The sequence below is a fragment of the Poecilia mexicana genome, unplaced genomic scaffold (genome assembly GCF_051168715.1).
Source record: "Poecilia mexicana isolate PSO_F unplaced genomic scaffold, ASM5116871v1 scaffold_10, whole genome shotgun sequence".
Lineage (NCBI taxonomy): Eukaryota > Metazoa > Chordata > Actinopteri > Cyprinodontiformes > Poeciliidae > Poecilia > Poecilia mexicana.
In genome coordinates this window covers 10,630,945-10,658,688 of record NW_028263379.1, presented here as the reverse complement: position 1 = coordinate 10,658,688, position 27,744 = coordinate 10,630,945, and the positions used below count along the sequence as shown (strand labels likewise).

Genomic DNA, 27,744 nt, shown 5'->3' with positions numbered 1-27,744 from the left:
TTAAGTACAAACTTTACCAATTCCACTCTAACACCTTCTTGTTTAGCTATTCAGAGTTGGACTTGCTGGTGTTCTTGAGATGTTTGTTCTGCTGCACCAAGTCGGCTTGAGTACCTGAACTAATTCTGTTCTGCTGGAGAACAGAACCCGTAGTTTTATCAATTACAGTACCTGGAAACGGCAAAACACTCCCACACCATGATAGCATCACCACCATGTTTGACTGTGTGTATGTTGCTTTTTTTTAATGCTAGTTTTATTGAGGGTGTAACAGGACACAGGCCTTCTAAAAAGTTCCACTTTTGTCTTGTCAGTCCACTGGATATTTTAAGTCTTGGTCATAAAGATGTGCTTTGGCTAATGTGTCTTTGTCTCCATTGGTTGCATCTGAAACTCATCAATGACTTCCTGGACTTGTTGATGCAATACTGACAAATGCCAATGACGTCGTTTCTGATTCTGTTTTTAAATGTGGCTTTCAAGATCTTTTGAACTACATTTCACCAGTGTGGTCTGTGGATCTGCAGATTTTCAGGCCTGGCTTTAGGTAATAAATTCTGCTTTCAAAAAAAATTGATTGGTCAAGGTTACTTTATGATAATAATTTCAAAACTGCAATTTATAGTATATATATATATATATATATATATATATATATATATATATATATATATATATATATATATATATATATTATAACAACAGATCACTGACATTCACGGTAACTGTATTGTGATGGACATTTACTTGTGTATATTCATACTGTTCAAGTTAGAGCACTATGAGTGATTCAGAGTTTTAACTAGAGCTCTTTATAGACTTTGCGCTTTCAAATAAAAACACAACAGAGTGAAACAGCCCTGTACAAATCAGAGGCGAACTTCGGCATCGTGGCGAGGCATGTGTCCAATGGTAGGAGGGACGTGACATGGACCGGGGGCCGATTTGCCCAAAACTTCTGGGAAAGTTAACATGAAGTAAACAGACTCACCCAGTCACATCTCTGCTTCACGTAGTGGATCATACTGGTGAAGTCAGTTTGGCAAACTGGGAGCCGCGAGGGGATTTTAAACTGGAGATGCAACTTTTATAAGAAAGGCTGTGTTTATTTTGTTATTTTATCTTAAAACCAAAACATCTTTTGTATAAATGACGTTTCAAGTCGCGCCCTCCATGGTGCATAAATATGGTAAGTACTTCTCCATCTCTGTAATTAGTGTTTCCTGTAAGTTTTAGTTACATTTTCAGGTTGATGCCTTCGCATTGATGAACCCAAGCGATCGTTTTTGTTTTTGCCTCTCTAATCTCAGCTGAAATCTCAGGAGAAACCCGAATTACTTTTTCTGGCCCTTAGGGGTTAAAAAGAGGGGAAAAAATCCCGGGGATTTCCACTTCCGGGCTGCGAATGATTTCTGACGGAGTTTTTTTTTTTTTTTTTTCGATCATCGATCAGTGTTCAGGCTCAGGTATTGCAAGCAGATTTACCTTCGTGATGTGCATCATCTCTCTGCCCTCACCACCCACCGGGTTCAACAACACACAGAGCTGCCTCCGTGTAATATATGCAACTTATTTCTGTCAGTGACAAAAATATAAATGTTTCCCTTTCGGGGTTTCTTTCCCAAAGCTTAAATGCAAGTTTATCGCATTATAGTACAATAAACAATATAACACACTAGTAACTGTAGAATTCAGCTTGAGTATTTTCACTTTTTTCCCATTACAACCACAAATTTTATAATATATGTAATAGGTGAGACGTCTGCAACCTTTATAACCAAAGAACAATTTTTACCTTCAATTCAACTCTTTTTGAACTGCAAATGTTACATGACCTTTTGAAAAAGAACAAGTTATAATTTTAGATAAATCTACTCAAAAGTGTGTAGAAACTAGTTAAATTTACTCAGGTGCATTTATTGGAGTGACGTTTTGGGAGAAAAAAGAACTTGGAGGGGTATATTTATCACACTGTACTTTTTACTTCTATTTGGGTAATATTATAATGAAGTACAGCTTAGTGAATGAAGAACAAACATTTCAATCAAAAATGCACCAGACGGAGAAACACACCTAAAATTTATGGAAAAGTGTCTCTTCTGCCTATTTAAAAAAAAAATGTTTCAATTAAAAGAAATTAAGAAGAAATACAAATGCATTACTTTTTTTATATAACTGTAGTCTTTTAAATACAGAAATTTGCACATGGTTTATTATTTTTGTCTGTCTGATTACATAATTTTTAAATATTAAATCATGTATTGTGATCAGACTGCACAAACCGGAATATTTTTTAATTTAAAACAGCTTCCCAAATTATGAGTATCTCAATCCATCATTAGGAAATGTAAAAGACTTCAGCCCAACGTCACAACTACAGACACATGGCTGTCCATCTAAGCCCTCAGATGGACCGATAATCAGAGCGTCATCTAAGAGGCTCCTGGTGTCTTTGGAGGAGCTGCATAGATCTAAAGCTTAGGTAGGAGAATCTGTTAACAAGACAACTATTGGTAGAACACTCTACAAATCTAACACCTATGGAAGAAAGACAAAGAAAGAAAGCAAAAAGAAGTTATGCTTGCTACAAGCCATGTAGAAGAAGGGGCTTTGATCAGATTCAAAACTGAACTTAATTGAAACACACCATCTATGGAGATCTAACTATCTATCTATCTATCTATCTATCTATCTATCTATCTATCTATCTATCTATCTATCTATCTATCTATCTATCTATCTATCTATCTATCTATCTATCTATCTATCTATCTATCTATCTATCTATCTATCTATCTATCTATCTATCACTGCAAATAAGTATATTCAAGCATTAGGACTCTCTATCCAGTCTGAGACCCAGTAAATATCCATAGCTGGATATTTGGGAAAACAAATACATTTTGATGTGCTTTTTCCTTTCATCCACACGAAAACTCAGTGTAATATCACTAAAACTATTACTTATAAAACCTCTGACCAAAACCAAGATTTGAGAAAACCTGTGTTTGTGTTTGTACGTGTAAACAGTAAAATAATCCCACGCATTAGTCTGTGACAAATAATGCACTGAATCTAAATACTCACTTTGATATGATTGTGATGAATTGTGAACACTTCATTGTAAAAGTGCTGTTAAGAAATGCACCTGTTTTGTGATGCAGACACAGAGAGGGCTGTGGGGCTCCTCAGACAATACCAGGCCAACCTGACCAGCCCAGAGGAGCAGGCCTTGAAGACCAGTGTGGGCAAAGTGTCTGCCATCTTGGGCAGCCAGCTTTTCCAAGCTCTTCTCGGTAAGGAAAACAACACAAAGTAGTTTACTTTGACACTATTCAAGTCTTTCCAAACTTTACCCTTTAGCTGAAATTACAGCTGTTTCTCAATATGAACTTTTTAAATGTGGACAGCTTATTTTAATTTGTGCAGCTGTCTGCAAACCGAAAGGGAGCGGACAGACAGGGTCACATTTTATTCATTTTTATGGGACGTTAACTGAGTCCACACATTTCCCAATTAAGCTTTATGAAAGAGGCCTTTCAGTGTCCCCCACAAAGGTTTGCTCTATGCCATCCCCCAACTTTGTAGCATTCTTGGATTTTAACGAAACCCTATTAAAGCCAAAACAGTCTATATATACACTAATTGGTATTAATCCAGGGCATTCTGGTACATTTCTCACACCGAATTGACCACATATTCTTTTTTGTACCCTATGCTTTATGAAACTGAACTCACTTGAGTCGACCATTAAGTTTTTATAATTGCTGTTGTCATTGTTGGTAATGCTAATCCTAAAGTGTTCTCATATAAAGAGCTGCTGTAACCACCTACACCTTCATGACTAGTTTGGTGTTTTGGAAAGAAAAAGAGCTTGAGGGCTCAGGGTGAACATAGCATTTCTTTTTTCTTTTTTTTTTCTTTCTTTTTTACAGCAGATAAAACACGTTGCTTCTTTTTAACCAATGGTTCAGTGGTCCCTCTAATTACCACAGCCATGTTATAATGATCCTCGCCCTTGGCTCTGCTATTGCTTCTGCTGACCCACTGCTGCTTCTTTGCTGGGGATATGAGGGGGAGGGGTGTCATGACTCAGGCAGCAGTTAAAAGAAACACAGCACATTGTTGTTTCTGGTGATGGCATACGGAGGGGGATTTAAAGTATTGTTTCCTGTGTGAGATTGATGCAAACTCCAGGCATAAGGGCTTGAATTATTAGACTTTTTCCCTTCTTGTTTGATGTCAGGAGGTTGTAGTAGAGGCTAAGTTGATGTTTACTGTGGTTTTAAGAGCATATGTCTGGATTTGTCTCAACGCTTGATTGTGCAGCTCAAGTATAACACTAACGCAGACCAAGGAGCAGAGAGCTGGTGTATCGCTTTTAATAAATTGCATGGATTGTCCTCATCGCTGTGTATATTTGAGAATTATCTTGAGAGCTTCGGGTATTTTGCCTGTGGGAGGTGATCTTCCTCATCACAGAAGAAGGCAAAGAGCCACAGTAGGAGATGAGTAATAGAAACCAGAATAATCAAGTGTTGTTTGTACCTGGTGGGGATGCTGGTAAATCAAAGAAGTTACATGTGATGCTCTGATTGCTAGTTGCCTCAGTGTATTATAAGAAAAATATTTATTTCTTTAGTCTTTAAATCTCTTCAACCACTTTGACATCTTTCATTTTACAGAAACTATAATCTGATACATTTGGCCCTGGAAAACATCACTTTTTAATCTTTCATACTTTGTTAAAAAACATTCATATCCCTTTGATCCTGATTAAATACATAATACCAAAAGATGCAAAAACAAAATCCAAATAAGCTGCTGCTAGCCTCCCTCCCAACTTAGTATTTATACTTGCTTGTGAAAATGGTTGCAAAGAGATGCTCAGTTATATAACAATCCATCTTTGAAAAGCAGAAGTAGAGCCTCCTGCACAACCAACAAAAATGCAGCAAGTGGTAAGCTGATAACAAAACACTTGTCTTTTCCAGCAGCCATTGTACAACACAAACAGCAGTAAAAACAAGTGACTAAATGTGCTGGAGCATTGCTTGGGTTGCTAGGTAACGGCGAAGTGCCCATAAAGTATGACATAACAATTGGGAGGTTTTTGAAACAACTCATTTTCCAGACACTAAAAAAATATTAACTTGTCAAGAAAAGGCTGGGTGGCTTTATAAGAGCTTGGGCTGTTTTTAGAAGCAATTGAGACCCAAATGAAAGTACAAAAACGTTAAAAATGTGAACTTTGCATGATAGGTCCCCTATAAAGGCACCTATCATGCCTTTAAAGGCATAAACTTTAAAGGCATGATAGCCGCCTATCATGCCCATCATGACAGGTGCCTATCATGATAGGCATGATAGTCTGCAGAAATATATATTTCTGCAGACAGATATATTTCTGTCTGCAGAAATCTATCTGCAGACATATTTCAAGGCAGCACCCCAAAGACACTACTTTCTTATGTAACATCATAGAAAAATTAGTCAAAATAGCCAAGGTAGTCAAGGTACCATGGTCTTCTAATAATTGTATATGGGTTAAGGATCTTACAATTGGTTTTGTCACCAAACCTAGTATTTTAGCAGGGGTGAGTTTGGAGAGCCACTTTAACATGTTGAACATGGGAAGAATGAAGATTGGTCAGGGAGAAAGCAGAAAGGTGCCGGTCAACATCGGACCCCAGCGCTAGCATCTGGCCCACTGTGCAGCCCTGTCCAGTCTTGTAATAATACTTTTCACAGGCCTCAGTTTCACCAATGAAATGTTAATGTGAATTTCATGAGCCTGAAAATTTGTGTAATTTTGGTCGAGCTCATTGACACACAGTGGCGTATTTATAGAAATGAGGTAGACTCAGCGAGGATTAGCTTTTCCAAATCAGGATTCCAAACATTCCTCACAAAGAATCTTCAATCAAGGCCGAGCCTCAGGCAGACAGGAAAATAAATTGCTCTTGGCTGCCATGCCAAACCTCCTCCACAGCTCTCCAGCTCAACCAAGCAGCGTACAAGGGAGGGAACAGAAGAGTAAAGAGAGGCCTGTGGTCGTTTTGTTTCAGGTGCAGGGCTGGAGAGGCTTTATCCCTCGTTCAACATGTGGTTCTCATGGAAAAAGGGCGGCTTGCAGGTGCAGCCGTTTCACAGCTCTATAATCAGAACACGGCGCAATATAAACATTAGTCATTCTTTTATCCGGTCCTGGTGTGTTTACCTTCACATGCTCAGGGCCATGTGAACTGGTTTCAGTTACAGCTTTTTTGCGTTTGTCACTGTGCCGGTGGCTTAAAAGCAAAGCCGTCTAAGCTGAGCAAGAAAATAATTAACTCTAGTTTCGGATTGATGTGTCAACACAACGGTAAGGTATATCTCTTAGCTCCATTGTGGGTGTATAGAGGTGTTGCATCCAACGTGGGCGGGTCGGGTATTGGCCACTTGATTGGATGTCTGCACGGTTGCACTGTCACAAACAAAGCTTGCCTTAACTGTGCATCCGTCCTTTTGTTCCAACACAAGCACATGGTGCAGAGCACCAGGGTGGAGGGAGTTGAGACTGACACACGTTACATTACAGAGGACCCTAAATGCCTGAGGAATGTTTTATTGAGGCTGTGAGAAGGGGGTGAATTGTTTGCCCTGCTTTGAAATTGTGACCTAGTTTTCCATCAGTGTCGTGTGGGTTGCTCGTCGTCATGTAAAGATCCAGGGGCACATTTTTGTCTGTGTGTGATTCAGCCTGGCAGGACGTGGAGAGATGAATCAATCTAAGTCAAAAGGTACATATGACAAAAAGAAGAGGTCTGTGGCTCCCCGATCCTGCATTGACATGTTAGTTGAAGGTGCATTTGTGTCAAAAAGACTCCAACCAGGATAATGCAAACTTTTTTTCCCATCTAAATATAGATCTAGAATAAGTTCAGTCAGAGTGGATTCTGCCTTGAATTGTGTGTTTTGTCTGCTGGCCAGGAATTTATGTGGTCTCCAGACGTGGAGCATTGCTGAGACTGTTTTAGAAGGCCACAAGATGTGCAAACAGAAAAGCTGTCTGTACTTTATGTGACTGAGAATGAGAACGCTGACATCTGAAGGAGATGTGATCGAGCACCTTCAGAAGAGCTTGTTACCTTTTACAGGAACAGAAAAAGTAATTAGAAGTGTTAACTGGAAACCGAGGTGCCCAAGATGCAGTCAGAGAGCAAATCCTGCAAGACTTCTCAGATGCAGGTTTTTTTATCACTTAAAGTAGAAATAGCACTTATGTTATTAAAAGAACAGGTCATATGAATAAATGTAATGATAACACACTAAAAATAAGGAGAATTTTTTTTAGATGAAAGGTGACATGTTTTTCTTGATTACATCCTAAAAAAGAGCACTGAAAAAGTAAATATATATACAAAAGGCATTGTTTACAACAGCAAGTAGTTTGCAGAGACATATTTGTTCACATTTTAAGGTGCTTGGCAGGTATCCTGGAGAAATTGCCTCCACTTTTACATATTTAGTCTGTGTCAAGCGCTTTGGTGTTCCAGACCGATTTAATGCCGATAAGGGCTTTGTGGAGGCTGCACCATCTGTTGCAGAACTTCCTTGTTGACTGGAGATGATTATTACCATCTTTGAAAGTATTTAACTGTGGAAAACCTTTAAACCACCTCTAATGTGTTTCAGCTTTGCTTCCAACCAGCCAAACTTTCTGGTAATCTTTGGTAAATATTCTCTTGGCTTTCCGAAGTCTCCGAAAAATGTTTGCTTCTTGGCTGCTTTTTCACCAGTTTTCTGGTTAAGTTTTGTTTCTGACAAGGACAGCACATTGTACTAGTTGTCTTTTAAAAAATGAGGAATGTGGAGGAGTAGAGTACAGTCAAAAAGTGTCAGTCCAAGAAAACTATTTACAGCAGATGAACAATATGAGAAAGTTATGGTTTGTAGTGGATAACAAAGCTGCAAAGTCAAGACAGAACTTCTAACACTCGACGCACGTCTTTATTTAGCCTGGAAAAATACATGTTAAATTAAGCGTTTTGTTTCTTGGGTATCGCCAAAGTTTATATTTAACAAAGACGTTGAAGTCAGGCTTTGACCATTGGATCAATCGCTACCACCTTTCCTCCATAATAAGACATTCATGCACATCTTTATATTGTTTTGATGGTTGTCTTTACTGTCTGATCAGTTAAACATATGTGTTTCTATAACTAGACTTTTCACATTCAGTTCCTCACTTTAAATTTCCAAATTTTGTTTCCACATTTAGTGAACGTCTTGGTTGTAGGTTAAATAAATGTCAATGGACATAACAAAACATTGGCATGGAACAAAATCTGAACTATTCAGCTTAGGTATGTGTGTGTTTGCATGTACATGAGAGTTTGTCTAAGTGAGGCTGCTCTTCAGTCAGCTGGTCAACAAATTGCTCTTCCCACACATGGCTTCACTCCTCCACATTCAGACACAGAGATGAGTCAAATGCTCCATTCTTACACTTTTGTTCCCACATTGTCTTGTTGGGACATTCTGGCTCATGTCTCTGTCTGAAGCACACACACAGAAGCCAGAATTTTATAGTTTTTATAATAAAAATGACATAACTTTGATTTTGGAAAATGACAAGATCTTCTTTTCAAAAGAATTTTGAAACCCGACTCGACCTTTCAGTGAACCTGTTTTTTTGAAAGCTGATGAACTCTCCTGTCATTTCCTTATGTCAACGTTGCAGTTGCTAGTCCTGTGTTTGGCATCAGCAAAAATGTCACAGTACATTCTCATCAAATGCTTGCCACTCAGAAGGAACCTGAAAGGAGAAAGTGTGGCACGGTTAAGAAACACTCTCAAAATGCATGGAATAAACATAATGCAGATTTTTAACTAAAAATATGTGCTAATCAACATTTTCTCTGAATTTCTTTTTTCAAGAAGGAGATATTCTGCAGATTTCTTGGCAATTTTTCATTAGTAGCTAATTAGGTGTGTTAGTTATTTTCACCTGTTACAGTTTTGTGTATCTGCCTTTTATTACTTAGGTGTAGGAAGACATTAAGGATTAAAAACGTCCCTGCATTTCCTACCTGCACATTTGACACTGTGGGATACATGTAGCATTTGATCAGCATATAAGCCAAACTGCTGTCCACATACCATTAATGTTGCACATGAGCACCATTGCTATTGAGTCGACACAACTGCAACTCAACCCCATAATAACCTCACCTAATCTTACAGTACAAGATCCAAATGCTCCACTCAGCTCTGCATTCTTAATGCTTGAAAAGTGAAATGGATGCAATTATCAGACCTCTACAGGGCACTTAAATAACTAATTTCATTATCCTACAATCAGTTCATACATAAATATAAAACACTGGCAAAAGCAGTATACCCCATCCATGCACAGTTGAATACTAAATCACACTCCCTTGACTTCGATATAAACACACTACTGGAGAGCGTCAAAGTGGCATACCTACATTCAAAGGTGCTTTCACATCTTTGAATGTGAAAGCACATTGAAATATAAGCAAAAAATCCCCTTATTCTTTACATCTAAACCTACATAACAGTTTTCAACATGCCTGCATTCATGTCATATATGCTAAACAGAACAGGTGTGTTTTTCCATATCCTCACTTTATCCACTTTATAAAAGTTTTACTGGAATCCACAGAATTTCTCAACAAATGCATTTCTTGGCTGAGTTAAAATCAGAGCTTTTCTATATAGTTTCAGCTGAAAGAACTTGCTTCTCTCATATGTGATGCCCCACTGTCTTGTTGAGCCCCAGATAAAGCGATGATCTTAAAAACAAGAAAAGGAGAGCTTCCCTTTTCTTGTTTGGCTTGATAGTTCTAGAGTCTGGTGTTCTCTCTCCAGGAGACAAAATCTGTCAACTCTGTAACAGTTTTATATAAACTTAAGTAGTTTCCAACTTTGTCTCCCTGTCGAAGACTGATCAGTAGCAGTTTTGTTTTTCTTCAAACACAATTTTCCAGATCTTTCACCTTTGTTCTGAGGTAGCAAATTTGCTTCATAGCATTGAAAGTCTTGGATTCATTTTGCTCCGACTCTGTCTTGCGGTTTTCCAGGGCGTTCACTGACCTTTAGTCCTAAGACTGCCGTTTATACTGGCAAGTTTTAATCCTAAAAACTTGGAACAAAGTCCCTTCAGCTGCTGTTGTTATTAGCCCTATCATGTAAATTTATTGTCCTATCTTGACTTTTTGAATATTAAAGGTCTAATATGCAAGAACAGAATCTTTCAGTGTTTGGTTGCACTTGTTTTTGTCATCATTTCAATTTATTTGGCACACTCAAACCAGACTTATTATTTATGTTCCCTGTTTTATGGAGTCTCTTGATACGCAGTCCACTTTGGCTCATGACTCCACTGCACAATTGTACTTCAAGTTTTTTTTTTTAATTGGTTTTGCTCAACAATTACCAAACCTAAATTAAAGAAAAGGTGAAAATATGGGCCATTTTTTTTCTTTTGGCCCATAAATCCTTTATATTTTCTCCTCTGAAATATCATTGAAAATCCATCCATCCGTCCATCCATCTATTAATTAATTGCTTTTACCCTCTAATCGTGTTAACCTTGTGTTGACCTCTAGCTGCTTTTGGGACTTTCTTAGAAAGATAAATAAAAAGGAGAATTGGAGTTACACCAATACATCATGCACCTTGAGTAGTGTTATCCACAGGCTACAAGCATAACATTTTGAGTGTTTTTGCTGTTATAGAGGCTTGCCTGCATGCCTCTACACTAAGCAACACTGCACCATATGAGAATGAACCATAAAGTTACACTCTCGCTCTCTCCTCTGTAATGGAAAAAGCAATAATAAATCATGGATGTCTGGAATCAGAAAGAAAATGTGATGTGTGTAGAATAATAAACAGAGAACATTCACTAAGATTTCTTTTTGTAACTCATTGTGTTGGCTCTTACTGACCTAGTGGTTAAAATATACAGAATAAGTCCTAAGGCACATCAATGCATGGTAATATAGACAATCTTTACTAATACTCTGGTGTCAGCAGGGGTCATGATCTTGTTTTTATGTGGAGCTATAAGATGATATGTGATTCTATCAGACACTGATTGATACTCTGAGCCGGGGTCACATAGTTCAGCAAATGAATATATGGAGTATGTTTGGAAATATAAAGACATCGATGTAAACAATTAAATCCCAATCTTCCAATTTTACCCAATGAAAACTGTGAGCTTCCTGAATTTCATCAGCAGAAATAAAATATAAATGAGAAGTGATTATGTTTGTTCTTGCCCAAGTAAAGAGAGAAAAAAAAAGTCATTATTGTTTTACTTCTTTTCCCCCACAGATATTCAAGAGTGTTACGAGGTGACCTTGCAGTTGAATGCAGAACAAACTGTTGTAAAGGAAGACAGCGGGCAGGATGTGTGGGAGGTAATTTTACCGCTTCACATTTTATTGTAGATCAGAGAAAATGTGCTTTATGTTTACATTGAATGAGATGCCACTTGTGTTGTGTATGAGTTGCTTTAACTTGGCAGCTGAAACAAGATGTTATTACCTGCGTTCCTAAGATTTCTGCATTTTACCCTGAGTCATGGGATCTTTGACTTCATGTGGATGACGGAAGGCACACATAACTATTTAAACCACAGGAACCTTTTCCTGACGTCATGGACATTTTTGTGGATGGCGGAGGGAGAACGGGTCCTTTATGAACTTTTAAACTGTTGTCATGTTTGCGCTGGACAGCTATTTTTTACACAGACTCCCACAATTGTTTACACACCAAAGATGCTCCAGTATAATATTTTTTTCAACTAAAGTGATGTTCTAATATACAGTTGAAACCAGAAGTTTACAAATGTTGAATAAAAAGATACATACACAATTTATTTATTTATTTTTTTTACTGTCTAAACTTAAATCAGACCAAATGTCCTGTAAGGATTTGGTTGTTTCTGTGTGTTTATGTAGATTTCTGTGTCTGTGGATTCTCTGTGTTGTCCCGTCTTCCCCTTGATTAGTTACACCTGTTTCTTGTTTCCCCTCATTGTCTCCCTGTGTATTTAAACCCACCTGTGTTCCTTGTTGGGTCCTTGTCTGGTCGTCCTGTCTTGGCGTCTTGTCTTCCTGTCTTGGTGTCTTGTCTTCCATCAAGTCTGTTGTCAGTATGGTTTTTTGATAGTAGCCAGTTGCTACCAGTTTTGAGCCTCTGCTCTTTCTGTGCTGCCTGGACTTTTGGACTTCATCAAGTGATTTAATGATACCATTCATAATTAAGTCATCACTTCTATCATTTCAACCTGGGTCCACAGTGTCTTCCTCACCATCTGTGCTACTGCAAATCATGACACTTCTCTTGTCGTAGCTCAGTTAGAATAACTCAAAGTATTTTTATTTGCTAAGCACCACAATAATAAGAAAATGAGTCTGTCAGAGATTTATTTAATAGTGTCTTCAACATTTTATTAAACAAACAAATTATAATGTCACAACTTTGGAAACTTCTGGTAGGTTTACTGACCCAGTTTAGTTTCAGATGTATTTTAAGGGCACAAATTGAACACCCTCTGTGGGTTTCATAGTCTTCTGATTCTTTATTTTGATTTTTAGTAGCTGCTTTCTTTGACTGCGGTTAGTCAGATGTTTTTAAAACTTGAAATTTTGAATGACTTCGCCTCTTAAACCAGTTTATAAAAGGTACTTATTTTCTATAACAAATCCCCCCCTTTTGAGAATTTTGTTTTGCTTTTTTCAAACCTTATTAAGCTATTCCTTAGTGTTTTGTACTTGTTTGGGAATTACTGGATTAGTTAAGCATGAACTGCTACTTCTTGGTTAATTCAAGCTCCACGTGTTCAGAGTATGTCCGTTCCCAGTTTGAACATCTAAACCCTAAATTATGACCACATTCTGAACGTCATTCAGCTCCTCTCAGTACCACTGTGATCCACCCTCTCGACTTTCTAATTCGGTGCTGTGTGGCTCCTGGTCTGTCCTCCTTTGGTACCAGCTGGCTGTGGGGCGCAGGCACAATCCTGAGCTGGTTGGAAGGATGAAGTGATCCTGTTGGGAAGTTTTAAAGGGGAAAAAGCACGCTCCTTCATGTATATCCACTGAAGTGCTCATCTGTATTCAAACCCTGCTGTCACATGAGTGGAGGATGGGAGGGAAACTAAATGAGTGCAAATTCAATGATTTGGTGCAGAGCAGCAGGTGAGAGAGGAGGAGGAATGCCCTTCTTTGCATGAAGAATGGAAAACCTGTTACAGCAGACTCTTTTAGAAGCCTTTCAAGTATTTTATTTTACACAGAAATAATAATAATAAAAAAAAAACTTGGTGAGCTCAGTTCAAGTACACCTGCGGTCGTTTATATTTATCGCTGTGAATATCAGACCCTTAGCTGCTTTTATTAGCCAGAGCAGGAAGCTGGGAGGGGCATTTTCTGCTTTCAGTTGACCTGCCTGTCACCTCTGCCACGAGGAAACAAAGCTGTCAAAGCTAAACGCGCTCAGCATGTCTGACATAGCACAAGCTCTGTTTGTTTTAAATTTGAAGAAATTGTTGAGAAAAGGCTGCAAACATGGCATAAATTTACAGAAGTATTTATTTCCTGTTTGTTCATTGGAAGTACTGCAACCTGCATGCTCATGGCTGAGGGCTGTTTCTATATAAACACTTGTCTTTGTGACAAGAGTGGATGTTGTTTCACTCGGGTGCTATAGAGGGATTTATACAGAGCTTTTTTAAATAGTAATTCCTTTTGCTACTAGTGATGACTTGCTCTAAAGGCTGCCCTCTGGTGTCACTGACTGGACTCTGTGGCCTAAATTGCAGCGTTGGTGGGCATACATTTCAGGTACGAAAGACTCTCTAACTATGCAAGCTTCATTGGTCACCATGAAGCCTAGAATTCTGTATTGCATTTGTTTTGGGAATTTGTTTGGCTGTAAATCTGCTGCTGTACTGAGTTGGCTAACGTGAATTTGTCCTAAAAGACGAGATCAAACGGTGAAGGCAAGTTAAAAGCAAATGTCTGTTTCTTCTTTTAAACCCACATATCGTCTTCTCTCTCTGATGTGTTACTTAGCATTTTCTATTGAATTGTGAAATAATTACAGCTGAAACCAAATGTTTATACACATCAGAAATAGACACATAGCCTTCTTTCCTTACTGTTAGACTTTAAATCAGAATTAAACTTTTAAAATGTACGTAAATAGAAATAACATGAAAAGTTAGCTGAGAAATAAAGGTGATTTGTCTTTTTCTAGAGTGTAAATATCTGGTTTCATCTATTCGCTAAGCTGTTTAGCTAATGAGATCGTTTTGAAATTGGCGAGAATAGCTTACACAAACTATATCTATTGAAGAAATATTAAAAATATTGTACTTTTATCCTAAAAAAAAAAAGTCTTCTTATTGCCCTACAAATCTATCTTCTTTTCTATGCCTACTTCATCATGCTTATAATGGTGGGGAACAGGAGGGATTCCTGTCATGCAGAATTGCAGACAGCTCTTTAAATCTATTTTATGAAATATAAGACCAAACCTCTCTGCTTGCTGCAGGACCAGGAGGATGAAGGCGTGTCTCGGGTTCGAGTGACCAGCAGGAGCAGTCCCCTCAAAGTGGAGCGAGTCTCTGGTGTTGTGGCGCGCTCCCTCGTCGAGATGCCAAAGGTCAGTGGAGAAATGACAGAAATACTCACAATAAACTTGTTAAATAAACACAAATACATACATCTTCTTCTAATATTATTCTGCTAAGACATCACAGAAAGCATCTTGAACTATTTGAGTCTGCAAAGTATCAAAATACAACTTAACAGTCTTCCCTAAAATGCATCTGTTTGAAAGTGGCTCAACAAATTATTAAATCAGGAGACAAAATACATATGTATGCTAGCGTTATCAGATTTTTACAACACATTGAAGGTTACGGCGATGTGTTACAATAAAAACGTTCAAGAGGCATAAACGTTTTTGCAAGACCCTGCATGGATTTAAAAAAAAATTAAATAACCAACAGATGTCACCTGAAAGGGGTACTTTTGTTGAGAACGTCAATTTTCAATAAATGTTTCGGATCAGGATTTCAAGTGTCGGACTTTTTGCAGTGTCGGTTAGTTAACTAAAGGATCTCAGTTCTTCAGCTGCTGCTTTTGGCCTCGTATGAACCAACTTTTTGCCAGATAAACAAGATGTTTGGCAGTTTCTTCAGAGGCTGGCCAATATGCTTCTCACATGAGCAATCGGATCGGTTCTTGTCTTTCGTGATGCGTCTCAGTAGCCTGCCATTTTCCTCAGTGCTTTTACAGGCCCTTGTGTTCACATGCGTTCCCCATTACAACACGGCCAGTGGCACATGGCAGCACAGTGGCCGCAGGCGCTTTGCTCCTCAGCTGCGCCCAGATCTAGTGCAATGAGTGGGTGGTGGAGGTAGGGGTGTAAGCATGAGGATCAGGGGAGTTGAAGGGGGTTAAAAAAAAAAAAGAAAAAAAATGGGAGGGGTGCAGGCGGTAAGCACATGGGTTCAGTGTGCATGGATGATAATGGCTGCATAAGAATCCAGTGACGGCACAGGTTGTGTGCATGTTTGATCCTCCCACTGTCACGTTGGGGGAGGGAGGTGAGGCGCAGGGAATGGCAGAGAGCGAGAGGAAGAGTGGAGAGGCGGTGGTGGGGGGCGTAGAGAGAAAGATGTGGAGGGGGAGGCTGGAGAGTGATAGCAAGGCGGCTGAGAGGCGAGGGCCGGTGCAGTGCGGAGCTGGAACGGACACCCAGAGCTCAGCCTCCCCTCCTATCCCCCCAGTTACCATGGAAACCACATTCCTCCCCCGCCTGCATCCCTACAGACTGCTCTGCCGCTCTATCTCTCTCCTCGCTTCTCTGTTTTTCATGCTGTCTTTTTCATTCCTCTTTTAATTCGTGTCTGTTTTTTTCTCTTTTTTTTATTCCTCTCTTTCTTTCTTCTCTTTCTCCGGCGCGTGCGGTTTTGCACATTTTGCGTCAGTGCACACTCAGCAAGCACACTGATTTCAGGTGCGTTGCACTCTGCTGTGGCGGGGTGAATAGGCAATTACAGTTTATTTAGCATTCCGCTGCACTCACAGATGCATAAGCACTTTGTTGTATTCTCTGCATCTCTCTATTTTTACTTCCCCTTCTGTTCAGCACCATGCTTCAGTAAAGCCCCCTCTAGTCATTGCATTTCTTCCCACACACAGGGCACCTTAGCTTCATCTCTCCTCTTCCATGGCATCTGTCGTGGACCTGCAGCACCTTCATCATATTTTTCCAAATACCCTCACCTCCCTGTCAGTTTTTAGCTGGTCTTTTAACCACCTACTTGTGTCCCTTTTCATAGCTCTTCTGCTTTCTTCTTTGTTCCCTTTATGCTTGCACAAAATCCACCATTTCTCAGTGGTGCAGCTCTGATAAAATCTCCCTCATTAACCATCAATTTTAGCTCCCCACAGCGGGTATATTTCCCTTTATCATTATTCTATCAATTGGTGGTGCTGGATTTAGTTTGTATAGCTGAGCAGCTGCTTTTTTCCCCCTCTAGTTAATAGTCTCTTTGTCACCTTCTTTTTCTGTATTTCATCATGAGATGATGCATAACACCACATTACAAAGGTTTGATGCAATAAATGTAAAGTAGCATGTACACTATTGTTTACTGGTATTTTTTGCACATATACAACTTGCTTCTTCATTCTTTCCTGCAATAACTGAATGTTACAGCAGAGGCTTAGTGTGTTTTTATTAAGAACCTGCCCCTTTAAGACTGCCTCACTACCGACTGTCCTTTTATGGTCATACATCCTGTCAGGTGACAAAGCAGCAGTCACACAGCTTCTCAGAGAAATGCCTAGAAATGACTGAAAAGCTCAATGCACGGTTTGTGCAGTGGTTGGGTCTTGTAATGCTCGTTATGACTACATGAATGTGTGTGTGTGTGTGTGTGTGTGTGTGTGTGTGTGTGTGTATGCGTGTGTGTGTGTGTGTGTGTGTGTGTGTGTGTGTTACAGGATGTCCAGGTGGGTTTATGTAATAAGGGCTGTGCAGCCTGGTTCTGAGCTGATAGCGTTGAAAGGGCTGCAAGGAAGAAAACGATTTCCTAATTTAATGCATCTTCTTTTTCATTTGCCAGTAGATTTTCAGAGGGCACATTTATTTCAAATAGAAATCAATTTATAAAGCAGTCTAATTCATAAATTTACATAGCTATAATTGGTACTTGCAAATATGATAAAGGAAGGAATTGGGTTTCATTAAAATTAATCAGGATTAAACTGGAATGTATATAATTTCATATGAATTTGACCTTTTTGAATTTTGCCTAAAAATTCTGTTTTTTATTATATTTTATTTTATTTTATTATTTGTTATTCATTGATAATTATTATGTAATAATGTTAATTTTAGTTTCTTTTTGTCATGTTTTAGGTTTTATAAACTACTACATTTTGGCAGTACTTTAATATTTAAAGAATAATAAATATTTAACATTTATTACTGATATAACAAACAATATTAAAAGATAACGTATTTCCACACTGATCAATCTGTGATCATTTCTCTGTTTGCCTCCTTCTTGATTCTGCAAGGCTATATGTACTGGTTCTGCCTGTGAAACGTTTTCCATCAGAACCTTCATTTACTGTCATATTTAATAAGCTGGAATATTATGAAAATGTTTATTCATTTCATTAAACGAGTTTCTCTTCATGAAGCAGTTATATAGATTAATTACACTCTTTATTTCCCCCTATTTATGCATACAAATAATGAAAACATTTAAAATTAGGATAATATCCAGATATAATGCAGTTGGCCAGTTGATTATCGAATTAGAGAACTGCATTGTATATGTTTTGCATCATGCAGATGTTAGTTGGAGCCGGCTGAACTGAATGGAATGAATATTAATTGAACTGAACTTGAAATTTATTTTTGTTTTTATTTTGTTTTATTGGCATCACGAATGGACAGTTCTGAATTCATAATATTAGTATCAGTTTTGATATTTTTGCTTACATAAATCTTAATTATTGTCATTATTATTACTATGGGATAATAATTGTTATCACACTTTTGTCTTTTCACCTCTAACTGTATGAGTTTGTTTTCTTCTTCTCTTGAACTTCACTTTGCCGTTCACAGCATAAACAATCTTGTATGAGGATCTTTATTCATTGCTGAAAAATTCTATTACTGCCTCATTTTTTTTAATTTTGCAAATCAATATACATCTGTTTTGTTTGCGTATGTTTGCTCTTCTGATGGCTTTAAATTGAACCATAGAATAACAGCGGGAAGGATTAGTGGCCACATGCGTGCGGTCATGTGTGCCTGGATCGATATGCTTACATCGTTTGCTTCAAAGCTTCGCCTCGACGCTCTCGTTGACTTCGTAAGAGTTTGTGGCCGCATCCCCAGGCGTTCGCGGTTTCTGCATAAGATTGCACAAGTCTCTCCTTCTTCTTGAAGGAAGGACTAGGATAGAGTGAAAGAATATCATTAAAATGAAGTGAGTTACTGTTGCATGTAATTAAGTGTGGCTGAGCCTGCTGCGTGAGCCACTTTTGGCCTCGTCTTAAGATTCTGTTCGGTTTGATAAGAATGCTACTCTGATGTTGAATTTGAATCTGAAGCACACCGTGTTCAAATATAAGCACCGTAACATACAAGGCTACATTGAAACACACGATGACACACCCAGCTCTGTTCCCCATTAATAATGCATACGTACAGGGCTTTAATGGCAACACTGTAACACTTTCCATCAGCTCCCTGCAAAGACAAACCTTTCACTCTGTGTCAGGATGTTTTGTATCCGGTTTGTGACTAAACTACAAATTCATAAGCATGTAAAGCGGCTGCCAGGCAGTCCTATCAAATTACTGAAATATAACTGCCACAGCAACATGAAAGCCATATAGGCTCTCCTTCTCTCCTTTTCCCTTCACACGTTCACACTCTCAATCTCTTCCTCCACCCACTCGAAAGCCAAAGCGTGTAATCTTATTGGTTTGGTACACATGTGTTGATGTCATCATTGTGAACATGAAATAATTCCCCTATGGTTCCTAAATGAGGATCCACGAGGGCAGATTTCTCCCACTGTGCTCCTTTTGACCACGTCTTGCAGAATAATAAAAAAGAAAAGATGAAGAATGGTTGAATTGTGAAAACTCTGTGATTATCTTATGCTTATGCTTCTTCTGTGAGATTATTTGCGGATGTGTGTTGTGGCACAGAGCTTCAGGATGGCCAGTGATAGCACAGGACAGGCGTTAAGTCTGCAGCTGAACTGGAGATGACCGGGGAGGTGGCCAGTGATCAGTCGGAGGGACAGGGGTGCTCATTGTAAGTTGGATTTTGGTTGCACTGGCCTGATGAAAAACATGGATTAGACTCACTTTTGATGGATTATAGTCTGTGGTTGTCATTGACTGATTGCGGCTTAGGACTCCCTTGCTCTTTCTCTTGAAAATGTTAAGAAAATAAACACATGCGATGCTTTTTCCCCCCCATTTTTCCCCCTTTTTTTTTTACTGTGGCGTACTTCGTGAAGAAGTGCCTTCTCACCCAAAGCGGGCAGCAGCGAGGCGTCGGTGTCGCTGCCCCTTTAAGAGCAGCTAGTGAAGCGCTCAGTCCTGTTGGTGCTGCTGCTGCTGATGGCGACGCTGCGAGTTGATTGGCTGTGGCTGTCAGGACTGAGCTGCTAGAGGGATGCTGCTATGAATCCTTCCCCCTCCTCCCCTGCTGCTCCCCTCTCTCTATCTCTCTCACCAGCCTCCCTCTTGCTCGCTCGCATCCCTCTGAATAATCCACATCTAGGGCAAGCTGACTGAGAGGCGATCCAGCGCTCAGCTCCTCTCTGCAGCCTGAGAAAAGAGACAGAGAGCAAAAGGCAACGATTTTCAACGCAGGAGGAAAAAAAAACGTGAGATTTTTTTTTTTGACATATCAAGAAGATACAGAATCAACAAAGGAAGATTTTCATTTGCGGATATCATTTATTTATACATATTGTTTATATATCTATATATATATTTGTACACACGCATATAGATATTTATATATATAAATATACATTTATCCTTGTACATATCTGTATTTGTGCTCGTCTGTTTATATTAATATTTTTATATGTATTTGTGTGTGTAAATATATATGATATATAAACAAAAGAATCTATATATCTATGAATTTATATGCGTATCACTGTGAACCAAGAGAAGCAAGAAGATATTTCTATCATCAGGGCTGGTCTCTGATTGCGTGGTGGCATACAATATCTTAAATATTTCCTTTGATCTTCTACGTCAAGAGGACAAAGACTACGTGCCCATTTTGTATTTTTTGTTTTCCTGTTGCTGCTTCCCATCCGTCTCAGTTTCAGCTTCTTTTTTTTTTTTTTTTGTTCTCTACATCCACGAGGAATAAAGCAACCGGATTTGACCAAAACAGAGAGAGAGAAAAAAGAAAAAAAACACGATAGAGGGGAAAATCTGTACAAATTCCTGTGATTGGTGTTATTTCCTTCGGCGCTAGCGCTCTGCGAGCCGATCGCCGCGTGCCGTGTGAGATCCGAGGAGGCAGCAGAGACCGAGTGCCACGCCGCTCATCCCAGCGTCAGCCCAGCCAGCACAGCCAGCATGCACAAGCACCATCACTGCTGCAAGTGCCCAGAATGTTATGAGGTGACCCGTATGGCAGCTCTGCGCAGGATGGACCCCCCAGCGTACGGAGGAGACTGGCAGGCCGAGCCCTATGGATACCCACCTGGGTACGGGGGAGGCCAGACCTTGCCCCCTCCAGCCTCAGGAGGGGGTGGAAGCATGGGAGGAGGAGGAGGCGGTGGGGGCGGAGGAGGAGGTGGTGGAGGTGGCACTTTGGGGAGAAGTAAGGGCAAGATTATGTCTGGTGGAGGCCCTGGAGGCCCCAACCCAAAGGGCCAGTCCAAGTGTGGCCCCAAAGTAAACGGCAACAACTCCAGTGGACAAGGAGGATGGTGGCCTGAGTGCACCTGCACCAACCGGGAGTGGTACGACCAGGTAATCCGCTTTCCTCACTCTGTTAGGGTTTCGTAGAGATCACATAAGTGATTGCAATAGTGACAAATAAAATCAACTACTTCAGTTAATTAAAGATACTTCTAATTTAGCAGTCACCTCAACCCCCCCTCTCTTTAATTTGTTGACTGGGGTTCCTCTGTTGGAACAGGATGAATCTGGTTTCAGTGCATGCACATGGAGATGATCTGCATGTTTGGGACTAATGCAGATGACTAATGCCTATAGATTTAACACACCTACTGTGTGTCGTCAAAGGCTTACACTGATGCCGATGCCACAGGCTAAAGGATTGTGTTTTTCTTTTATGCTTTCAAATTTAGATTTCGACTCTGAAATTAGTGTCCGACTTTCGAAATTAGATGAAGGAAAAATGGATTTGTTTCTGATCAGCTAAGTAAGGGATAAAGTCTCATTAGCAAATTGATAATGAAATCGATGTTTGACAGCAGTGTCGTTTTCATTAGGCAGGCCTTGTGATTAAAACAACCTCAGCATAATGAGATTGTTTTGTACCAAAAGAAATCAGCCTGTTTCTAAATGTTGCGTCTTACATGTTGCACAGAATGAATGAAACTAGCTTTTTCTTCCCCCCAGTGGGCTCCATTTTGTTTCCATTAGTGTCATTTATTTACACGTGTGTATATAAATGACGGTTAAGAAAAGGTCAGGACAGCTTCAGAAGCTCAGCCTTTAATTAATCAAGGTGCACGTATGTGAGCATGAGAGTGATCTTTGGGTGGGGGGAAGGGCAGCTTGGCGAACATGAGATTCAAGAAATGGCTCTTACTGTGCATGAGTATGTGTTTATGCAGTCTTGCATTCGCGGCAACTGAAGCCATCTGCATTGTTTGCATTGCATTGATGTCGTTTATGTCCGATTGTGGTTTGAGAATGAAAAATTGGAATATGGAAGGCAAGAAGAAAATGGAGCCTTCATCTGAGCCGCAAGCTTGCCGATATTAGCAGATTAAAGCTAATGAGGAGGTATTTCAGCTTTAGGGCCATGAGTGTGTTTTATTTGTTTTAGTTTCTGTAACGTTACATTCTTGCTTCATCCAGACCATCAGGCATTTTGAAAGCTAGAAACAAATGTGATTATGTAAGCAGTTATTGCTTATATGGAGATTTTAATGTCCATTACTGGACTGCATCAGGTGTAGCCAAGAAATTCATTCAGTACTAAAGTTGCACAGCACAAATTGACTACAACTCGATAAAATATCTTTAAGTTGCACTCTTATTCATTCCGGGGTCTTGAGTTGGTTGAAAATGCACCACTAAGGAAAACGCCTCTGTACAGGATCTTTGCGTCTTTCTACGATGTGAATTTTCACCCCTGTACATGAATTGTTTAACGTGTCGCACGTGCCTTGAGTGCAACAGTAGCTAGTAGCTACAGTTTATCTGTGACGTAAAGAGATTGAAATTCAGATGAGCAGTTAGGGATGAGTTGCAGGGTTAAGTGGGGTAAAAATGTAAAGGTTGAAAAGGAGAGAAATAAGCCAATAAAGGCAGGCGGCGGCCCAAAAGGGGGGGTGTGGTTATGTAAGAGGAGTCAGTTGGTGGTGCTGTCAGAGAGAGGAGCTGGAGAGACACTGACACTACGGGAAAACATCTGTCCCTCCGTCTTCTACAACATCCATGTAAATGGCCAGTTTGTGTCTCCACTCCTGTCTGCGTCCAACATGACATGGCTAGAAACATACGTCTACGATCTGCCAATGTTGCTCATCCTTGTGGGAAAACGTGAATCTGGCTCTTCTTTTCTCTACGTATCCGTAGCTGGAGAACAGGACATTTATCCATGAATTATTTTACTAAAAATAGTCACTAACTGGTGGATTAAACACCTTGATATTTCTGTTTGAGCTATTGATATGAAATTCACAACATATGTCAGTGAAAAAGCCAAGTAATTAACACATGCAAACAAATAAAAAGAAAATAAACTATATTAATGCAATGATGCAGGAAATAATTAAACACACAAAGAAAATGAGCTGCAAAAGGGCAAAGAAAGGCAAGAAATGAGCTGAAATACCTTAATTGTCTCTCGTTACCTTTGCAACCTTACTGTTGCAAAAGATATTATTGGCATTATTGGTTAAAGATGTATTTCTAAACTATTATTAGTATTTCCAGTGATCCAAGTTAAAAGGACATAATTTCACCATTAATCTATCACAGGTGTTCCTTACAAGATTTCTGAAAGAGGAATAAAACAATTAAAAGACTTGTCATCCGTAACCCAGAGACCACATCAGTGGATACACCTGAAATGCAGAGGTAGTTTTACAGTAAACAGCATCATTAGCCTATTTAAATGTTCCGCTACAAACTTTAAACAGCATCTAACAAGCTTTTTCCTCAGCAATGGACATTCATGAATACCTAAGTTAGTTTTTGTTCAGCAGCACCAGGCTTCACTTCTGAAGAAAAAGCTTGTCAGATCTTGCTTAAAGTTTGTTGCAGAACATTCAAATAGGCTAATAAAATAGTGAGAGCAAAATTTAAGCGCGCCATGTTTTTGCAGTAGGAGTAGAAGAGCATATCATTCCAAAAACAACCAACCAACAAGTAGGTTTGTAGGTAGGAACATCATGGTGTGGTGCTGGTTGTCAGCCTTTAATTGAGGGCTGAATGTAGTCTTTACACAAGTGTGAAAATGAAACAAAGGTAGATTTTCGTTGAGACATTGAGTCCACGCAGCCACAGAAATGAATTAGTTTCAGAGCTCAAAATAAAGATGATAGACTTTTCCATTCAGTAGCCTTGACTTGAATCCTTCTGAAAATCTGTTGGAAGACCCAAAGCTCACACCATGGCAACGCAATGCACTCATTTCTCCATAAACACAACACAAGACACCTTGAAGTTGTCATTCCAGTTTATTTTACAAAACGTCCATCCATCCATCCATTTTCTTTACACCCTTGTCCCTTAGTGGGGTCGGGAGGGCTGCTGGTGCCTATCTCCAGCTAACGTTCCGGGCGAGAGGCAGGGTACACACTGGAGAGGTCGCCAGTCTGTCGCAGGGCAACACAGAGACACACAACCATGCACACACTCACACCTAGGGGCAATTTGGAGAGGCCAATTAACCTGACAGTCATGTTTTTGGACTGTGGGAGGAAACCAGAGTACCCAGAGAAAACCCACGCATGCACAGGGAGAACAAACTCCATGCAGAAAGACCGGGGCCGGGAATCAAACCCAGAACCTTCTTGCTGCAAGGCAACAGCTCTACCAACTGCACCACTGTGCAGTCCCTTTACAAAGCGTAATTTATAAATTAAATGTAATTTGATTCTTTGTGTGCATGTTTAACCCGAGTTCCTACCAACATCTGTTGTAAGTTTCATGTTGGTAGGGCTACCAGAATTATACAGTAAGTTGATGTTGATGATACTAACATCCCTCCCTGGTAACTACCTATGTTTTTGGAAACTAGCATGATGAAAGGCTGAAACCATCCTCATTCATTCAGAGACAAATGTAAAGCATCACTGCCACTCCTAAATAAATCTAAAGTCGTAAACATTTCATGTATATGTGAGGAAATCATTACCCACCCTGGCACATGATGATGCTTTATTAATTTTCCCCCCCATGTCGTCTATTTACAAAATGATTGTACCGCTTTTGTTAGGAGCTTGCTAGGTTAATTATGGCTGATTTCAGCTGGGATTGTCAGAACATTCTTTTAAAACAAGAGCTTTTGAATTTAAATCTGAGGAAAGTGGAGACCTCAGTCTACTGGGATCATCCGTTAGAAAGCTCCCTCTTCCTCCCGCCGGGCTCCAATCTGTTTTTGTCTGTTCTCCAACTCTGTGGCTATGATTAGCTTTAAATATTAATCGGAGTTTACCTTATTTATTAGCATCAAGATTCAGTAAAAAAGTGCTCTGCCAGAAGTACTGTTCATAACAGACTGCGTAGTAGTGTATTAAATGAATGCACAGACACAGTGGGCGTTCCTTGCTTAACACTCCCATAGGTGATTACTACATGAAAGCCTTCAGGCCTTGATCAGACTGTGTGTGTGTGCTTGTGCTTGTGTGTGTGTGTGTTCTTGCATTTTTACAGTTAGAGTGATTTATTGGTGTCATTGGTCTATACCAGAGGTTCCCAAACTGTGGGGCGCGCCCCTTAGGGGGGGCGCCGTGCCAATGCAGGGGGGGTGCGGGAAGCCGTCTGGATGAAAAAAAAAACATGAATGCTGTATGCGCTGGATTTTTACCTTAGAATGGCCAACTCTCTGTTATTCCTAAATCAATTTGATACAGTAGGGCAGACATGCGCGCTGCGCTTCAACTAGGGTTACCAAGGGACCAGTCCCTATATATTTAAAGCCGAGGGGCTTTAAATATATAGGGACTGGGACATCTTTAAAACGCAAAGAACTTTTCACAGTTTTTCCCCCAAACTAACCGACTGAGTTGAGTAAAGCTGCTGGATGCAGGTAATGTTAGCTAAAAGATGACTAGCTAATATCAATACATCACCTTAAGCTTGTTAACAAGTAGCCTGTAGGCTCCTGATGTTGCTCTCTGTGTCCAGCTACGTACATTTATTTTCAAAGTTAGGCAGGGAATCTCTAAGAATCCTCCCTCCGCCCACACACACACACACACACACACACACACACACACACACACACACACACACACACACACACACACACACACACACACACACACACACACACACACACACACACACACACACACACACACGCCGTTCAACCAGACAGCATAGGACATAGTGGGGGCCCAGAAAATGTTTGGAAAACGCTGGGGGGGCCCAGGAGAAAAAGTTTGGGAACCACTGTTCTATACATCCGTCTGATGAGATTTTGCTGGGTTGGATTTGATTTGCCTTTCCTGTAGCGGCGATCCAGAGAGTATTAACGGATGGGATTTACAAGTGCAACATGTCCAAATGTCTTGAGCTGGATCACACACTGCGATCTTAAAAGGATCCGTCCTAAACCAGGGATATTCTCATCCGTTCAGAGATAAAGAGATTTATCTGAGAACTTCTCAGAAAAACAGATTTTTTTCTAAATATAAGACTAAATATAAGACCATGAACAGTGTGATTGGTAACTTCATTTCTTCCGTTTCTAGCCAGTTTTTTCTGGCCTTCTAGTCATGAGTGGTTATTATTTATATTTGGAGCAGAGGTGACTTTACATAACATGTAAAAAGCACTCTGATAAAACTTATTTTTATGTTTTAAAACTAAATGACTATGCAGTTGACATTTTAAGTTATCCTATATTAAGGGTCATTAAGGTCCACATGTATTTTCCAGAGCAGGGAATAAACGAACCTGAGTTAATCAAAAATCTGAATGTTCTTAAAACCCATCAAACTGTTCAAATATTAATAAAAAGCTGTCCCTCCAGGAATTTGATTGCTTTTGTGTCTTAATCAAAATGACAGATTTTGTGGTGCTAATTCAGAAATAAAATATTCCTAAGGAATTTTTACGATATTACACACCCATCAAACATTGCGCTAATGTTTGATGTTAAATGTGACTTTTTGATACTCGCCGTATTGATCACGGGCTATAATTGGACATGAAGTAAAGCTGAGGCAGCAGACTTGGTGTTTTTGACCAATTTTGAGCAAAAATGGCAGTAAAATCAGAAAAAAATCTGTTGATTTTATGTGACTTTTGCAGATTTGGGTGTTATTGGTGTAATTTGGAGTCAAAAGGCTGCATAAAAAGCGGGCCAGATTCGATCCCCGGGTCTTGAGTTCGACACATGTGAATATACATTATCGAAAAGTTAATTTATTTCACTAAGTGAACCACATTATGTAGATGAATTACAAACAGACGAATGTTTTCTTTTCTGGTAATTGTGATTTTCGGCCAATGAAAACATGACATTTAAGATTAGAATATTACATCAGACCAATAAAAAAACATTTTAATACAGAAATTTTATCCCAATGAAGAGTAATGAAAATCTTTAAAACTTGCTTAAAGGTTATTTTCAAAAATGTGCTTTAATCTGACAAATGATCCTCATCTGAACTCACATTTTGGTGTTTGCTGAGGTTTGTTTAGTTTTTATTTAGTTTTTTCACAAAAACAACAGGTAGTGCATTCATATGCAAAGATCCTCATAAACATTCACTGCTTAGGACTCCACTGCTGAAGAAAAATTTTCAGGTTAAATGAATCAGTATGACTATAGAGATACGGAAGCTTTATGGAACAATCAGCTCTCTGCTGTATGATGGAGCCTGATTATTAAGCGCTTTATATGCAAGAAGGAGAATCTTAAGTTAAACGACCCTTCATCCACATATAATTCTTGCAATGTTTTGCAGCTCATACAACTTTCAAAATTAGATTTTTAAATTTGAGTCTCTTGCAATAAGACTGACTTGTAATTCTGTGCATTATTAATCTGATTCCTCGTACATATGAAATAAAAAAGAAGAAAAAGTACTATTGTTTGACGATTTAAGTTGACATAGGCAGAATTTGAGCTCTGTTTCACCAATACAATGATTTAATATAAATACAAGTTGCCTGCAGATTGTGTACAAAATCCAGATGGCTGAAAACAAAATTATGTCAATTTAGTTGCAGAAAAAAATATCTATACAATTCTGACCTTTAT

At 39.3% G+C, this 27,744-nt stretch overlaps 1 protein-coding gene across 2 annotated transcripts in view; it reads left to right on the top strand.

The window, feature by feature from the left end:
- The first annotated feature begins 952 nt into the window (after positions 1-952).
- Positions 953-27,744, top strand: part of dlg3 (discs, large homolog 3 (Drosophila)) — a 108,777-nt gene continuing 81,985 nt past the window's right edge. Inside the window, exons 1-4 of one of the 2 annotated variants that reach the window (XM_088009404.1) lie at positions 953-1,189; positions 3,165-3,296; positions 11,350-11,435; positions 14,578-14,688. In XM_088009404.1, coding sequence (XP_087865530.1) covers positions 1,150-1,189; positions 3,165-3,296; positions 11,350-11,435; positions 14,578-14,688 — 369 coding nt within the window. In that variant the 5' untranslated portion in view covers positions 953-1,149. The remainder of the gene's footprint in view (positions 1,190-3,164; positions 3,297-11,349; positions 11,436-14,577; positions 14,689-27,744) is intronic. The other variant, XM_088009405.1, reaches the window with a different exon arrangement.